This window comes from Dermacentor variabilis, unplaced genomic scaffold (assembly GCF_050947875.1).
Source record: "Dermacentor variabilis isolate Ectoservices unplaced genomic scaffold, ASM5094787v1 scaffold_12, whole genome shotgun sequence".
Taxonomy (NCBI): Eukaryota; Metazoa; Arthropoda; class Arachnida; order Ixodida; family Ixodidae; genus Dermacentor; species Dermacentor variabilis.
In genome coordinates, this window is record NW_027460280.1 from 40,453,209 (window position 1) to 40,471,684 (window position 18,476).

An 18,476-nucleotide genomic window follows, 5' to 3' on the forward strand; every position below is an offset into this window, starting at 1 on the left:
CAGCCTGCTAAATAGTCTGGCTGCTGTCCTTGAGAAACTCGTATGGCATGGGTTCAATTCCGCTGAGCACTGAAGAAATTTAAGGTATCTTTTCTTGTCATTGCAGAGTGGCAAAAACCAGTGCTCCAGGTCTGCGTCAAAGAGTTTCACTGAAGAGCGCTACACACCCAGTCCTGCATCTACAATGGCCCATGTCGGTTGGAAGGAACTTCGCTGAAGAGCGGCACATATGTATATACATATTGACACATACTCAGTGACTCAAGTTCGTCAAATGGTTGGTTTTTAACCGTGTTCCCTCAGCACAGCAGCCCGATGCCCTAACCAGGTTGGCAGGAAAACAGTTAGATACAAACATACAGATACATAAATAGATAGTTAGCCGCCGAAAAGTCCACGCAGTACCTTAGGAATGCTAACGCATTAAAGAAAAGAGGGGGCATTGCTCACATCAAAAAGCGGCTGATGTCTTCATCTTTGGCCCATGTCGCACTGATGATCCGCTTGTCTTCAGATTCTGGCTGAACAATGCCTGTGGTACAACACATTTCTGCATGTAAGATTGGTATGCCATGCGGGCGGCACAGTGACAATTTCATGAGATCAATGGTGTGAAAGTCACTACAAATGTTTTACAAAGGTTGTCGTATAATTTAGTATGTTGCTCTTATGAAATACAATAGACGGTGGCTCCTTTTCGGAGTCTGCCACAAAAATTTCTATTTGCCACATAATCTGTCTTGTAAGAGGGCAGCATTTATTTTCACCCACATAGCACTCAGATTCAGACTGCTATGGAAACGTGTAAAGGGCATTTATGATGAAAGCAGGTCAAACGAACCTCAATCCTTTCAACTTTTGCAATGTGCAAATTGGGACGCCACTCTTCCTGAGCAGAAATTTCTTAGTGGTTATAAGTAATCAAAAAAGGTGAAACTTTACTACAAAATAAGGAAATCAGTGCAAGTGGAGCAAAACTGCACTGACTGAGAAAAACATTGCCGTTGCTGCAAAAATGGTGAACAAAAATAATCTAGGGATAACACTGCACAGGCTTGGCTTGCCCAGCCTTGAACCCCACTTGGCTTGAAGGCTAGGTGGGTAATGTGGAGTTTTAGCAGGCCCGAGTTGGGCCACGGCATTAAAGGGACATTAAAGGCCAATACTAAGTCGACGTAGACTGTTTAAAGACATTCCAGAACCCTCGCAACGCTTGTTTCACGCCAAGAAAAGTCTTAGTTTACGAGAAAATTGCATCAGAAGGGTCCGAATACCTTTTTCAAAATTCAAATCTCTCTTGCAGAAGGGTTGAAATGTGGGCCAGTTGGTAAATACTTGAACGAAAAAACCAGTCAAAAACACAAAGGACAAGAGGAGAGGTTCACACCACAACGACTGGACTATCAACTGAGGTTTATTAGAATTGGTGTAGTCCCAGCAAGGCCAGCAGAGCATGCGCAACTGCATCATCGCTAATCACGTAGTATGAAAAGACAAGAAACGCTTCTATCGTGACCGACTTAGAAATTCAAATTCTTTTTCAAGTAAGCGCACCGAGGTTGTACTAACGCAGTCATCACCTAATAAACTGATGTAGTACGCTTCCAAGATTTCTCGCACTTCTTTGCCCTTGCCCCTACCAAGAATCACATTGCTAAACAAAGGATAACAACCACACTCATTGCAATAGCGAGGCAAGTTTGCACTGTTATCTGACCCCAGGGAGGAGTGGTGCTCACGCAGGCGGTCATTAATACATCGACCGGTTTGGCCTATGTAAAATCTTTCGCATGTGAGAGGGAACTCGTAGACAACCCCTGCAGCACATGCCGTAAAACGGTTTTCATGCTGCGTTGTGCAAACGTGGTTCCTTGCCCTGCCTCGAGAAATGTGCGAGCACAGACCCGAAAGCTTACAGGGGGCAGAAAACACAACACTTACTCCCTGCTTGGCGGCAACCTTCTTGATATTGTGGCTCACTTTATGCACATACGGCATAACTTCAAGTTTCCTATGTTCAGTTGCCCCACCATCTGCCAGCTTCATACGTTCCTTCTTTAGCCTCTGAAGTAGCGATTCAGCCACCGCTTTCAAAAGAGGCGGAGGGAACCCTGCGGCCTCTAAACGTTGGGATTGTGCGTCAAAGCTACTTTTAATGGCGTGGTGACAGCTTCTTTCAAGTGCATTGCGGAAACAATTGATTGCAATCCCTCTTTTTACAATCTTTGAATGTGCAGATCCAAATGGTAAAAGAGCTTTCTTGCCCCTAGGTGAAAACATGCAGCACAAATGCCCGTCATCAAAGAATGTTAGTTGCAGTTCTAGGAACCTGATGGAATGATTGCTAGGAAGTTCATGAGTGAAATTAAGAGTGCGTGAAGAAGCTTTAAAAGCAGTCAATACATCGTCTACTGCTGCGGGCAGAGTGTCATTTGGTAAAAGCTCTAAAAGTACTAAAAAATCATCCACATACCTAAAAACTTTGCATACACGCTTGTTTAGAAGGAAGCCTTGAAGTTTCCTGTCAAATTTTGCTAAAAATATCTGGGAAAGCACTGGGGCAACACTAGAGCCAATACATATTCCTTTTTTCTGAAGGAACAAGGAACCTTTGAATTCAACAACAGTGGATGACAGATAAAAGGATAGGAGCTCTAGAAAGGCATCCACCGACATACCACATGCATTCTGGAAGTTTACAGCACTGCAGTGATCAATAAGTTCACGCACAGCTACAAAGAGTTCATCATGGGGAATGCTGTAGAAGAGGTCTTCAATGTCAACTGAAAAGGCCATGTTGGCACCAGGGATACCACTATTCAGGACCTCTACCACCGCTGCCGAGCTAGCCACGCTGAATGGATCCTGCACTGGGAGGGCCATCAACTGTCACTGAAGAAACTGACTCACTAACTTTTGCCATGAACCTGTCTCCGTGATGATGGCTCTCAGACGGCAACCCACCTTGTGTGTTTTTGCTGAAAAGAACACTTGCAGGCGGTTTCCCTTGTAATTCATGACACTTCGCAAAAGTTTTTCGTTGTGGTGTGAACCTCTCCTCTTGTCCTTTGTGTTTTTGACTGGTTTTTTCGTTCAAATCTCTCGCCCCCCAACTGGGGGAGTGGTGACGTTGCATACGCCATCACCACCCTTTGCTGCCATCAGTGAGTAAAACCACGTCCAACAGACGGCGCTACCGAGCCAAGACAGAATGGTGGATTTGTCACGGCAGCTGTATCGCAGCTGCTTTTTGGTCAAGCGGCGTAGGTCGTTCGGGCATCCCGCGACATCACATGGAAGTTGAGTTCTCTGCTACTTGCAGCTTGTGCAAGTGTCACGAGCCAGCAAAACCAGTGCAGCATTAGGCGATATTGAAACTAGTGAAATTTGAAAGTGTCGGTCGCGCGGAGTCGAGCAGAAATTAAACCTTTCGACTGCCCGCATCATTGTCAAGAGTTATTTCAATGAGTTCTTTTTCTAAAAAATTAAATAGAATAGGACAAGAAGCATTTTATTTCGTCTGATAATACAATACAATGATATTTTTGCAACGAATGGTTGAGTACTAGTGACAGAATTTAACTGAGGAGTGCTTTCATCATCGGGCAAGTGCTTGAATGTCCCGGGGGAATCTCTAACCATGTCCTGCATTTACCTCAATTTCTCGATTACTAAGGCTCTGTTTGCGATAATATTGATGCCTTTAAGATTCTCGAGCACTAATCTATCACTTTAGTTAGACTTAATATTTGCCTTTAGAGTCCCTTTAAGCTGCAAAGCCCAGGTCAGGTGGGAGACTATGATTTAGGCCCATGCAACGCAGTATCATATATTTTGTTTGCTAGTTACAAAGCCAAAACCAAGACTACAAACTACACAATTGAACCTCGTTAGAACGAAATAGGATATAACAAAGTAAACCATATACATACTCTGTTTGCTAGTTGCAAGGCCACAACCAAGGTTACGAACTACACAACTGAACCTCGTTATAACAAAATGGGATATAATGAAATAAATGCAATTCCCCTTGAAATCCCAATATAGATCCGTGAATGTATAAGTCTGTTTTAACAAAATAAAGTTTTCTTCCCAATAGATATAACAAACTATATTTGTATCTGAAAAAAAAAAAAGATTAACCGACTGTTGTGCGTTGAGCATACTGCTTCCCACTGGGTTTGGCATGCGTTCAGCACAGCAGTTCAAAATATTCTTCGTCGAACATGCCATGGAGCAACACCACTCTTTCTCACTACCCTGCGTAGTTTCATGCACGATGGCCACGCACAAGCTGCGGCTCACCATCATCATCACACTTCTCTTTCTGAAACTATTTGGCCCAATCCAGCAATCCTCATCATCTCCCACTTCCAAGAGATGTGCATGCAGGCATCATTGTCATCAGCAGCAGCAGCAGTAACACACTATGTAGTTTGGCGAAGCTAGGCTTGCCTTCCGAGATCGCAATCTCTGAGGCCACACCTACCTGTGCTGAGAAAGAGAAGTGCGATGGTACTGCTTCTATCTCACTGTAGTGCAGTGCACAGACTGGCAGCTAGGCGTGGCCTCCGAGACTGCACTGGTCTCGGAGGCCACAAACCAGCCAAGTCAAGCAGGCGCGCTCACATGGTGGGGCTGCAGGGCCATGTGAGCGGCGGATCAGCTGCATAGTCAGCATGTCGTGTTGTGTGCCATGTGCTGCTCGAACACGATGGATTTCATTCGCATCATAGCAAGCTAGCTGTTCTCTTTGACCATGTCACCATTTCGCCAGTTTCACGACAATATTGAGCCAAGTGGAAAGCAGAAGCGATACATTAGAACAGAAGCAAGCTATTTATTGTAAAGGCTGTCGCATCACAAGCTAAGAAGTCACGTGCTCTACGGGCCAGAGATTTTTTTGCTGATGTTTCATTAAAATTTCATTGAAACGTGGCCACATAGCGGTTCAGCAGGCCTCAAAGCTGTCTTATTTTTTGCATGTTTAACGTTGTACACATCATTTGGCATACCATATTTTTGCTCGTATAACCCATACCAAAATTTAAAGAATGTTTAAAGTAATGTCGGAGTGAGGGTTATATGCAAGTTTCCCCTTGAGGTGTGGCTTTACGGCAAGGTTCTCTGTCATTAAAAGTTTCATTACCTCCTAGAAAACCCCACCCCTGCATGTTGAAGCTCCCTTTCTGCCTCCTTTATGGTTGCCCATTCTCCTCCTCTTTGCAAGTCGCCATTTTCCGTTTAGTAGCTAGTGAATGGTGCACACGGCACCAGCGAACTAGAAAATTGATCACGATGACCTGTCCTCACTGGCCGTCTTCTATAGCGTAGCAAAGGCTGAAGAGTATCAGCATCGACAAAGATGCTGGCCGAAGATACGACACAGACAAGCTGTGCACCCGAATATGGACATTGTTTTTGCAAAGATGTGATTGTTGCTGTATGTAATTAGTTTCATGGATTATAGGCACTTTCTTTTTTCCCCAGGCTGTTGACATTGGGGGGGTGTGAGTTATCAGCAGTGGTGGGTTAAAGGTGGCAAAATATGGTATATAGTACTGCAGTAAAAGGGAAATAACGGATATAACAAAGTAATTTCGGCTCCTCCTTGAACATTGTTATAATGAGGTCTGAGTGTATGTGGGTAACTGGGTGATGGCCATTCTTAGAATTTGATATTTGCTTAAGAAATCACAAGGCCATCAGGAAAATATCTATAAACTGATGGGAATTCCATCCATGGTTACAATCATGTGACAATGCATTAACCAAATACAAAGTCTTTTTAAGCCTGTATCAATCATGAACATATAATGTTAGAACTGATAAGTGCAACCCACCTCTGTATGCAACCTGGCTGGTTTGCTTGTAGTTATAAAGGATGGTACAGGCCAAGCTGAGGAAATGCTCAACATACATAGGCAGTGCCTGCATCAACTCTTGCAAGCCTTGAAGACTCTGGTCCACACACAATGTGCTCTGAGTAAAAGAGGAAGAAAACAGGGATACACACCAGAGAACATTACGAAGAGGTCAATCACACGATAATCTTTTCTGATGGCTTTGCCAGCATTCAGATATTGCTTCAAATTTGCATTTTAGTCTTTTTTGGTACAGTAATGTGTTTGGAATCAGTGCTTACTTTATTAATCTGGTATGGCTAAAAAAAATTCCATCCTTTGTAAACCCAGGCCACAGAAAAACGAGTTTGGATATTCAAGTGGACTGGTTTTTCTTTTGCCCCTTTCCTGTAGAGGTACCTGCCGCTGTTCTTTACATAGCTTCTTTCTAATGAGATGGTGGTAGCACTATGCAAATATGCTCATTGAGCTTAACCCATCTGAGCACCAAGTTTGTGGCTGAAGGTGGTTTCCCACATCTGCAAAAGTGAGCAAACAAGCCCTGATGCCAGGTACAGAACAGTATTTCTTTGCGAGATTTGGCTGCAACCTGGCAATAACAGCACCATATTGCTTTAAAGTAGCTGCTTCAAGAGCCAGTTGCTACATCTGTCACTTTTGTCGGCCACACACAAAAAGAAGATGCAGTCGAACCATTTGCCAACAGCAGGAGCAACATCGATACTTGCATTTGCCCCACAATTAAAATGTCAAAATAGAGCCAGCAACATTCTCCTCACCAGCCAGCAACAGAAGGTTATGGCAAAAAATTTATGAATGTCTAGCACAAAGCATTCAGAATTTTAGTTAGCCACTACCACTTACCCATCTCAACAATATTAGGCTTCTTTCTACTGCATCTGTTATAACAGAACCACCAGAAATGTTTCTGGAAAACTTCTGGTCATGAAAGCAAATACAGGAAGTGTGCACGCACGTCAGGATGAAAGCACCAAAATAAATATCTCATTTGAAAAGATAAATTGCAGAAAAGACAACTAGTGAGAAGAAGAAATTCACTGATTATGAAAAAAAAAAAAAAAAATTTCTCTTTAGGATAGCTTGAGAATATACCTGTAATAATGGCCTCACAATTCCATGAGATTTTAAAATTTCTGCATCGGAGGTCACTTTCCAGGTCTCCAGACCTACATGCAAAAGAAAACAAAACTAGCTCAATGTAAGCACTCAAAGTTAGCTGAGAATGAGAAAAATGACAACATTAAGGCCATCACCGTCTCATACGCTGGTTCCACCAATGTAGTAAGTCAAGTGTGCTAGTCCTCTTTAATTTAATCCCTTAAGTGATTTCGACAAGCTCGGCTCACGACAATAATCTTATTTTCAAAGTGATTTGGATGAACATCCACTCAACTTTTATTCTACAGTCAACTCTCATTACAACGAACCCTGATAATCTGACAAAAAATTTCCGTTTTATTCGAAGTCTGAAATATCCGATACGCCTCACTTCTGCAACTTTCGTCACAATGACTAAGAACTTTATTATACAGAGTGAGTGATGAACATTCAAAGTAAAAAACAAAGAAAGAAAGTCACAGTTTCGCCTGAAAGGCAAAGCATCGATTGCGATAGCAAATTAAGCAAGTGTGGCAGCAACAGCGAGTGAATGGACTTTTGTGCTGTCTCTCACTTTAACGTGAACGAAATGTTGAAACCACAGCACAAACGAAGCTACCGGCACTGGGCGCACTTTGCCCACATCGCAGATCACTTTGAAGATGAGGCCCAGACGGGCACTCACTTTGCTCATATCGCAGATAGCTTTCAAGATATGGTGCCTGCGTGGGCACATACTCTGTCCACATCGCAGATTGCTTTCAAGATACAACACCAGCGCAGCGACACCATAAGCAGCAGCCACTGGAGTAGAACCCCCCTTCTCCATCACCTCCTACCCATGCCTCGTGCGTTAGAGAAGACGGCGCACTTTCGCTCCGCCTTCCTCCCTCGTGCATTGATATTGAGCCACAGTCATCGGCTGACCCTCGCAAGTCAGTTGTCAGCCCGTGTCACCACCGCAAAAGTCCGTTTTATATGCCCGATTTTGACGAAAATTGTCGCTAATTTCGTCCGCTGTAGCTGATAGTCCATTACAGCGCGGTCCGTTAAAAGCTGACTTCGTTGCATTAATAAAATAGGCAGACCTAGCTAAGGTTGAAATATGGTCCGCTATACATATATGATAGTCTGTTGTACGTGGGTCCGTTGTAACAAACGTAGACTGTACTACATATATAATGCAATAATGAAGTGCAGCTTTAGAAATCTGTTATTGCACTCTTTTTTGTTTACTACATAAATGCGAGAACTTTATCAGTGCCTCAAAGGTTGCGTTGATTTAGTCTTCATGTTCTACGACATAGATGGCAGTTATTTTGTTAGCGCTGGAAGGGCCCATTTACTGCAGTCTGTGTTTTTTACCAGATAGATGGCAGCACTCTGTCAGTGCTCAAAGACCGCATTTTTGGAATCGTGTGCTTTTTGCTCCTTTTTGCAGATTTCGATCGATAGCGTCTGCCACTGACAGCTCGCATGCGAGTCGTGCGAGCAAAAGAAAGCCCCTGCTCGACTCTGACAGTAAGAGGGAGAAAGCCATGTACCAGAGTTTTATTCATCGAGCAAAGAGGATGATGAGAGTCTTGTCATCATTTCTCACTACCAAAAGTGATGATTCAGAAAGCAAAGACGACGTCACTTGGCCCAACAGTGGTGTAGCGTTTTCACGCTTAAAGGAACACTAAAGGCAAATACAAGGTCAAGCTTGATTAGAGACTCCCCCGGAACATTCAAGCACTTGCTCGACGACGAAAGCACTCCTCAGTTAAATTCTGTCACTAGTACTCAACTACTCATTGCAAAAAACATCCTCGTATTGTATTATAAGATGAAATCAAATGCTACTTGTCCAGTTCCATTTCATGTTCAGAAAAAAAGAACTAACTGAAATTACCCTTGACAACGACACGGGCAGTCGAAAGGTTTCGTTTTCACTCGACTATGCGCCGCCCACGCTTTCGCGTTTCAGTACTTTCCTGATCACGTAGTGCTGCGCTGGTTTTGCTGGCTTGTGAAACTCGCACGAACTGCAAGCAGCAGAGAATTCAACTTCCATGTAATGTCGCGGGATTATAGAATAAAGAGCCAACTGGCGGGATGCCCGAATGGTTTACGTCACTTGACCAAAAAGCAGCTGCAGCGGCAAATCTGCAGCTCTGTCTTGGCTCGGTGTCGTCTGTCGGGTGCTGTTTTACTAACCAACGGCAGCAAAGGGCGGTAATGGCGTATGCAACGTCACCACTCCCCTGGTTGGGTGGCGGGAGATTTGAATTTTGAAAAAGGTATTCGGACCCTTCAGATACAATTTTCTTGTAAACCAAGTCTCTTTTTGGCACTAAGCAAGCGTTTCGAGGTTTCTGTAATGGTATTTACACAGTCCACGTTGATTTAGCATTTGCCTTATGTGTCCCTTTAAAGCATGAAGCAAATTGATTGAAAAAGCTTTAGAAGAATTTTCAGTGAAGTGAAGTTTGAAAATAATCAATTTTAAACAACAAATAATAAATTCACTTTTAGTCAAAATAATGAAACACGTAAGAGGTTAAACAAGAAGCACTTACTTTTTGTAGCGTTGTCAATGGTGTTGTCCAGATCATTGTTCACATGCCCCAAGAATATTTTGACACATTCAACCAGGTATTCATACAAGTGGCAGTGATTTCTGAAATGAAAAAGTGCAGAAGTGAATCACTTTCAAAGAACAAAACAAAACGCAAGTCCAATTTCACGCATGCATTCTGAAGTTTTGCATGCATGTCTTGAATTCCCATGCCCATTTCCATATGGTACTTCAATCCTACCCTTGCTCGAAACTTTCGCAAAGTCTTTCATTTGAAATGCGATGTCTATGCCACACATGGAAATCTACATTTATGTATCAGCATTTGACAAGAAAACTTACCCATCCTCTAGTTTCAGTGCTGCTTCTATATCTGTAATGAAGTTCATTAGTGGCTTGAAAATATCTGGAAGAAGAAAACACAGGTTGAAAGTTAATAGCAGAAACACCTAGAAAAACTTTGATGAAGCAGGAAGAACACAAGGAATGTCACAAGGATGACATTTTCCACAACCTACATGTGATATTCTTGGAAGTAGGCACACAAACCAACTGCTGGTGAGAATCTGCCACTTCGACGTAATCACACTAAAGGGGGAAGAAAAGGAACATGGAATATTTACTGTTTCAGAAAAGAATCTGCCACAGAAAAATCTGTGACAATGAGCAAGAAATCGGAATGTTGACTATTGAATGCTTTGTTTTGCCTCATCTTTCATCAATGCTTTCATCTGTGACATAAGCAAAGTGCCACTGATCAAGAAACAACATTTAGCCAAAGAGTCCAGACTAGTATTATGTGTTTTTGTCAGCATCAATGAGAGCTGCTATAGATGAGCAAGAAGAATCAGTGGAACCCAGGGGCTTGATTCTTTCTAGAGATAACCATGTGAAGCCAATGGACAATAAAGCTAAGGAAAGCGATGGAGAAATCAACTGTGGTTTTCAATGGAAACATATAAATAATATGAGAAATGAAAGAAAAAGAAAAAACAACTAGCTGCCAATGAGGGCTGAACCCATAACTTCTGCATGGCACATCTCTAACAATCTAACGTGGCAGCTGTTGTCCCCTAGTTCACTTTCTTGAGTACGTGTACCATACAATGAAGTTCTTGCCAAGCGCCACTCATGGCCATGGTCGTTAGCCCAGGAATAGCTTTAGTGCCCTCCCAAGGCTAAGTTTAGTATACACATACACAAATGCCCAATAAAGTGGAGACAGTTGCCACCAGAGCTCAATTGGTTGAGCATCAAATGTTGCATGTGGAGGCTGCAGTTTCAACTCCAGCCGGCAGCAATTTGTTGTTTCTTCTGCTTCCACCTTCCTTTCATTTCTACATTCAAATGAAAAATACTGTTAATTTCCCCCACACTTTCCTAGGCTTCACAGTCTGTTACTTTCATGTGGTAGCTATTATAGATGTGTGACATAATTCCAATAAATAAAGCAATCTCAAAACAAGAAATTATTGTCCAAGTTATAGGTTGTCAAACTTAGTCATTAAAAAATGCCAAGCTTAATATTTTTCAAGTATCAAGGTGGGTATCTGTATGACTAAGTTGGACAACCTATATCTTTGCTTCAAAATGCCTAAAAGAACAACTTATAATTTACGACACACTCTGAACATTCAGAATTGACTCCGTATGCTGTACTTTACCGCACAAGTTGCTGTTAATTAGTTAATTAGGCCCTCAACAAAGAACATACTGTTCTAGATATTATAAAAAATATTTATCATAGAAAAAAATGCATTCTTGAAATTAGTTGATAAAAATACATTAACTGCACAAATTTAAGATTGGTTAAGAAAATAAAAAACTAATTTTTTAAAGAGAATGCCATACCTTGTCCTTCATTTCTTCCTTCTTTTCTTTTAAATATGTATTCATGCTGATGGCATGTGAAGAGCAATCAAACCTAAAGAGTGCAAACTGGAAAATAAATTAAACATACCAATTTTAGAGACACTGAAATTGTACAATACATACTCCACACAGTGTACGTTTTTAAAAAATTTCTTTATGACCCTTTATATGGGTGTAAATAAGTGGCATCACAAAAAACACAACTTAAAGGTTCCCCCACTAGGTGCAGAGAGACAAATATCATGCAGCGACTCATGTCTGAATAGTATTGCACCAACGCACCCTGTAAGAACAGCCAAAAAAAAGCTGGTGTGTTTGGATCTAATGCTCCAAACATATATGCTTATGGTGGGTTTGGAGCTAACGCTCCAAACTATTTCGCACAAGAGCAGTGCGGAAGCTGCAATCCTCATCTCATGCCTGATTAGCGCTCGCAGCGGCGAAGGCCTTGCGACTTCCTTCACAGCGCGGCAGTGGCGTGCATCGTCATCAAAGACACGCTTTTGTCTACCGTGCGCACATCCCAATTATTTGTTTGCCAGTGTCGCCAGGTTGCTTCCCATCGCGATGTAAACGATGCTCTTCATCCTCGACAGTGTTGCATTGAGTAAAACCAAAACTACTGTTTGCCGCAACCCGCTGGCGACAAAACCGCAGACACCATCGACGCGATCATGGATAACGACTAGGCAGTCATGAAGGCACATGGCTAATGCGGTGGTATGCATGGCAGTAAATGGAAGAATAAAAGCTTTAAAGGCACAAATAGGCACGAAACGTTCTGGCGTTGCTGTCATTTACACATGATTTCCACGGATGACTATGGCGATGCGAACTCAGTGGCTTCGTTTCGGTGGATGCTAACGTTTTTACTCTTGCGTCGCACACATACGGCACTCCGCACTCGCCGAGCTTCAAGGGTTGCTTGAATGCGGACAAATATGTCCACTGTGCGGACAAATATGTCCAACTTAACGAGAGTTTCCTTGCATTAAATAATGCATACGCCTGCCAGGACTAGAGGACGAGTCTGAATTATCTGATTTTCCTAATTAACGAGGCTTAAATTAATGAGGTTTTACTGTATTTTTACATATTCTGTAGTAAACCAGTGATGACCTTACAGTGACTTTGTGAAGATGTACTACATAGCATGCACCTGGTGAATGCTATCTGATCCCTGCGACACTGCTGCACCTGTGCACCAACCTATGCAGCTACACTACGCCATCCCAAGGAAAATGTCTGTCAGCTATCAGTGTCAAAACACGAATACAGTATGGGAGAACTTGGGAGGACAACACCGAGCACTGAAGGTTCAAGAGGTAGGCAGTTTGAGGACAGTGTGGATGCATGACGTGGAAACTAGAACAGTATGCAAGGTTCCAGCCACATGTACACCAATGAATATATGGTTTTTCATGCAAGCTTCTTTGGCAGGCAATAGCCTGTGTATTGTAATGCCTTCCAAGCTATAAGCAGCATCAATTTGATCATAATAGACTAAGCTAGACTTGGCAGTAAAGTGGAAGTTTGACTAGAAATGAAGCGGAAGCTGGACATAAAACCTTTGAATCGGAGTCAAATGCAGAACACATAAAGCCTTACCAGCATTTCATGACTGTCTCTACAGTTCCTGCTTCCAAGTACAAGTACAGACCACAGTCAGTTATTTCAATAAAATAAAAGTGCATTTCAATGCAAATTTTGCACTCAACATAAGATAGTTTGAAGTTATTTTGCATGTTCTGATGAGGTCAAGTGGAAATACACTGTATTTGGAACCTTGCCCAAAATATAATGCAACTTTTTTTTTTTCTATTTTGCACTTTACAATGTGGCAAGCTCAACCAGTAAACAACTGAGCTCTATGGGAAAGTGCCCACCTTCAATGTCCTAGAAGGAATACAGATGCTTCCTTATAGGATCTGTGAAGAAGTCGGCGTGATGAAGCAGAAAGGGGGGGGGGGGCAATGGTGTGAAGTGGTCAGTTAGCCCAGTCCACTACAATAAAACCTCGTTAATTTGGATTTCACGGGACTGAAAAAATGTATGAATTAATTGAATGCCAAGTTATAAAAGGCAACAAGAAAACAATAAAATAAACAAATGTTTACTATGTCAACATGCTTTTATTTACTGAATGAATCAGAAATCCTGTTTATATTTTGCACAAACGTGGCGCACAGGCTGAAATTCTCATAATCTCATGACTGAATAGCGCTTGCAGCAGCGAACACATTGCAACTTCCCTTGCAGTGCAGCCGTGGCATATGTCTTCATCCAAGATATGTTTATCGCTACCACGCACACATTCCGATTTTTTCTTTTTTTTTTTTTTTTGCCAGTGAGCTGGTCCCCAATGGATTTTCCATCTATCGCAATGTAGCCAGCCTTCATCTTTGACAGCTTCCACTGTGTTTACGACATTGTGTGCACAGCCATTGCCCTGAGTCAAAATGAAATGACTGTCTGTCGAAACCACTGTGGTCGAAACCGCAGCCATTACCAACACAATTATGGATGGCGGCTATGCAGCTCTGAAGGCACACAGCCGACATGAGCAACGAGTCAAACCGAAACTACTATTTGCTGAAACTGCTGTGGCCAAAACCACAGTCACTATCAATGCAATCATGGATGGCGACTATACAGTTATGAAGGCACGCGGCATTATGCGTGGTGGTAAATGCAAGAATAAAGCTATAAATGCAAAAATAGGCACGAAGCATTCCAGTGTTCACATATGAATTCCGCTGACGACCATGGCAAGGCGTACTACATCGCTCTGTTTCAGTTGGACGCTAGCACTATTTTTGCTCTCTTGTGTTGCACACTTGCACTGCTCTGCACTCGCCGAGCTTTAAATGTTGCCCAAATCAACCAGTGCATGGTGAAATATATCCGAATTGAGTTTGATTCCATTAAATAATGGAAATGCCTGCCTGGACCAGAGAACGAGTCCAAATTATTTAATTTCTCAAATTAATGAGGGTCGAATCAACGCAGTTTTAGTGTACTGCGGTGCCCACTTGTACATCCTGGTAATGCACAAATGCACTGCTACAGTGTGCATGCACCCAGCCTCTCCAATGCAGCCTTGTGCAATGTGCCATTACCAGCACAAAAATACAGTCCTTGAGACCACACAGGACACTCACAAGATACTTGCCTAAGCCATAAAAACACCACACAGCACAAAGACTCTGATCCACAAAGCACTTAAGTCAAGGGCAGGCACCAGTCTTATGAAAGACACCCTAGCAAAGCAGCAAGCATACATTCCAAAAGTCAGCCCGAAAACTAATGCTAATAACAATGATAGAAATAGAATACATGCTGATGCAGCAACAGCCATAAAGAGTACAAAGTACCATATTGGACAACCAAAAATCCACACGTGCTCCTAGAGTACCTTGGGCATGCACACATGAAAAAAAGAAAGAAAAAAAAGAACAAACAATGTGTTCCCTGGACAAAGAACAGACACATTCACCCAAGTCCAATCTTAGCCAAGTCCTCTACTTTCATGGCATACAACCATGGAATCCAACATGAACAGTCAATTATTGCAGTGCCCACTTCAACCCCGTTCCCATCAACATGCAAAACCCCCCCCTTTTTTTTTATATCATGCTGTCCCTTATTTTCTGTAAATCTAAGCTGCAATAAAAAAATGTTTATTGTTCTAATTAACATTGTGTAACAAAATTCTAAACAGCATTTCACTGCTTGCACGCATAAAAAGCATGAAAAATGCATACCTTCTTCTGCTTGACATTTCTCCTTCGAGTGAAATAGGAAGCGATGTCATTTGTTGCTGTCATATCAGTGAACACAGGTGGCGGGACTTGTTGTGCAGAACCGGTATTGTGAATGTCCAGGTACTTCCCCACAACATATTCCATCTGGAAAAATGACAAGCACATGATATTTGTGTAACTTTTAGAGGAAGATTCATATAGTTCAGCATTTCAAAACAACTTGCAATATCAGCAATTACTCAGAGGAGCCATGAAGTACCGATGTGTTATATCGTGGATTCCCTGAGTAACATACTTTAACCCCACCACTTATATCACATGTTACCACTCATGCACATCGCAATTTTTCAATAGTCTTGTTTCCATGCCCAACAAGTTGCAGCATTAGGGCTATATTGTTGCAGGCAGAAAGCAGGCCCACGAGTGTAAAATAATGTATATCTACAACTGGTGTGTATATGGCGTTCAGGTAACGGCCAATCTTTGTCTTCCTCTAGTTCATGTCACCTTCTTTTCATTCACCGTAACATGACCCTCCCGGCGGGGTTAGCTCTGTCCCAGTGCAAGTTATAGAGCCTCACTTAATGGGGGGACATAGGGCTTGAGCCTGGTGACGTGAACAACATCGCTGGTCATGTTGGGAGGCACTGAAGGCTGACCGACTGGGGCGACCTCATAAGTCACATTGGACAGTTGATGTATGATCTGGTACAGGCCAGAATAACGGGAAAGTAGTTTTTCCGACAAGCTGACATGACGTGAAGTCGTCCAGAGGAGGACAAGGGAACCAGGTGAAAAATGGTGGTCTCAGTGCAGAAGGTCGTAGCGTCGCTTTTGAGAAGCTTGCAAGACTGTGAGGCGATGACGGGTGACCTCTTGGGCCTGGGCGGCTAAGGCAATAGCATCGCAAGCGTAACCAGTGCTGGGTGATTGTACTGCGGAAGGTAGCAACGTGTCGAAGGGCAAGGTTGGGTCGCAGTATACAAAAGGTAAAATGGTGAAAATCCGGCAGTGTTGTGAGGGGACGAGTTGTATGCGAAAGTGATGTATGGTAAAGCGACGTCCCAATCGCGGTGATCGTCCAAAACGTACATGGCCAGCATTTCAGTTAGTGTGCGGTTGAGTCGCTCAGTGAGGCCGTTCGTTTGAGGGTGGTATGCGGTAGCAAGCTGTTGTTCTGTAGAACAGGAGCAGGGCAGATCATCAACGACCTTTGATAGAAAGTAGCGGCCGCGATCCGTGAGTAACAGGCAAGGAGCGCCGTGGTGCAGGATGATGTGGTATAGTAAGAAGTCGGCGACATCTGTAGCGCAGCTGGTTGGCATCGCTCGTGCGATGGCATATCTCATGGTATAATCTGTTGCTACAGCAATCCATTTGCTTCCTTTAATGGAAATCGGAAAGGGGCCAAGGAGGTCGAGGCTCACACAGAAGAAGGGCTGTGCAAGGATATCAATGAGTTGAAGCAAACCAACAGGTTGCATAGGAGGCATCTTCCAGCGCTGACACCAGTCGCAAGAGGCGACATAATGGTGCACAGAGTGATTATTGCCGGGCCAGAAGAAGCGGTGCCGCAGGCGGTCATGAGTATGAATGATGCCCAGATGTCCAGCAGTAGGAGCGTCGTGAAGTTGCTGGAGCATGGCCCGTCGAAGGTGCTTGGGAACAACTAGGACGAGCTCCGAGCCATCAGGATGAATGCTACGGCGGTATAAAGTTCCATTGCACAAGGTGAACATCCGCAGGGACGTGTCATTGGGCGAAGAGCTTAGGCGTTCCATAAGGGTTCGAAGAACAGGGTCTTGGCATTGCTCGTCGCCAATATGGAGGAAGCCGGAGAGGGACAGAATACTGATGTACGAGTCTGCATCAGTATCGTCTGGTTGATCCACGGGGTTGCGGGACAGGCAGTCAGCGTCTTTATGTAGGCGCCCTGAGTTATACATAATAGAAACTGTATATTCTTATAGATGCAATGCCCAACGTGCAAGTCATCCAGTTGGGTCCTTAAAAGAGGAGATCCAGCAAGGGCATGATGATCGGTTACGACGCAGAAGCTCCGACCAAAAAGGTACGGTCAAAATTTTGCGACTGCCCATACGAGTGCATGACATTCCCTCTCAGTAATGGAGTAATTTCGCTCAGGCATGGAAGGAAGGCAGCTGGCGTAAGCGAAGACATGGTCTTGGCCCTGTTGACGCTGAGTGAGGACAGCGCTGATGCCATGGCCACTCATGTCAGTTCATACTTCAGCGGGCGCAGAAGGGTCAAAGTGTGACAGAATCGGGGAAGTTGTAAGCCACTCAATCAGGGTAGGGAAAGCTTTCTCCTGCAATGGTCCCCAAGAGAAAGAGACATCTTTCTTAAGGTCAGTGAGAGGGTGAGCGATGTCGGCAAATTTTTTCATAAATCGCCGGAAATAAGAGCATAAGCCCAGAAAACTACGGACATTGTTTGTTGAACAAGGTACAGGAAAATTTTGCACAGCGGGAACTTTCTGTGGATCAGGTTGGATTCCGGCAGCGCTTACAAGATGGCCGGGCATGTTAATTTCACGGCAACTGAAATGGCACTTGGAGGAGTTTAGCTGAAGGCCAGCCCTGCGAAACACGGATAGTATGGTTGTGAGGCGCCGCAGGCGGCTCTCAAAGTTAGCCGAAAACACAATCACATCGTCGAAGTAACAGAGGCATGTAGACCACTTCAAGCCACGCAAGAGAGAGTACATTATGAACCGGTATGTAGGTGGCAGATTGCATAATCCAAAGGGCATGACTTTAAATTGGTACAGATCATCCGGTGTGACGAAGGCGGTTTTCTAGCACTCCATCTCATCGACGCTAATCTGCCAATAGCCAGAGTGAAGGTCAACTGATGAAAAGTATTGGGATCCGTGAAGGCAGTCAAGAGCGTCATCAATGCGAGGCAGGGGATAAACACCCTTCTTTGTTATTCTGTTGAGGTGACGGTAGTCAACGCCGAAGCACCACGAGTTGTCTTTTTTCTTAAGACAACCGATGATGCCCACGGGCTACTGGAAGGTTCAATGATGTCCTTGTCCATCATCCTGTCTACCCCTTTCTGTATGATGGCCCTTTCTGTTGCAGAGACACGATATGGCCGCCTATGTCTGGCCCAGTGGACGGTCGTCCAAATCAAAGATATCCCGATAAGATGACAGGAGGTGACGAAGAGCTGTTGTTTGCTCGGAAGGAAGGTCAGGGGCAATCATCTTACAAACATTGTCTGCAGGCGTCGAACAAGAAGGAGTGGGTGACAAAGGCCCATTGGTACTGA

At 43.6% G+C, this 18,476-nt stretch overlaps 1 protein-coding gene across 4 annotated transcripts in view; it reads right to left on the reverse strand.

Annotated features, from left to right (window-relative positions):
- Positions 1–18,476, reverse strand: part of Sec8 (exocyst complex component secretory 8) — a 130,844-nt gene that overhangs the window by 49,375 nt on the left and 62,993 nt on the right. For all 4 annotated transcript variants that reach the window (XM_075676611.1, XM_075676612.1, XM_075676613.1 and 1 more), the window contains 8 exons: positions 15,180–15,323; positions 11,395–11,481; positions 10,062–10,131; positions 9,886–9,949; positions 9,545–9,645; positions 6,978–7,051; positions 5,844–5,982; positions 451–532 (listed from right to left, as the gene is read on the reverse strand). In XM_075676611.1, the coding sequence (XP_075532726.1) occupies positions 451–532; positions 5,844–5,982; positions 6,978–7,051; positions 9,545–9,645; positions 9,886–9,949; positions 10,062–10,131; positions 11,395–11,481; positions 15,180–15,323 (761 nt within the window). The remainder of the gene's footprint in view (positions 1–450; positions 533–5,843; positions 5,983–6,977; positions 7,052–9,544; positions 9,646–9,885; positions 9,950–10,061; positions 10,132–11,394; positions 11,482–15,179; positions 15,324–18,476) is intronic.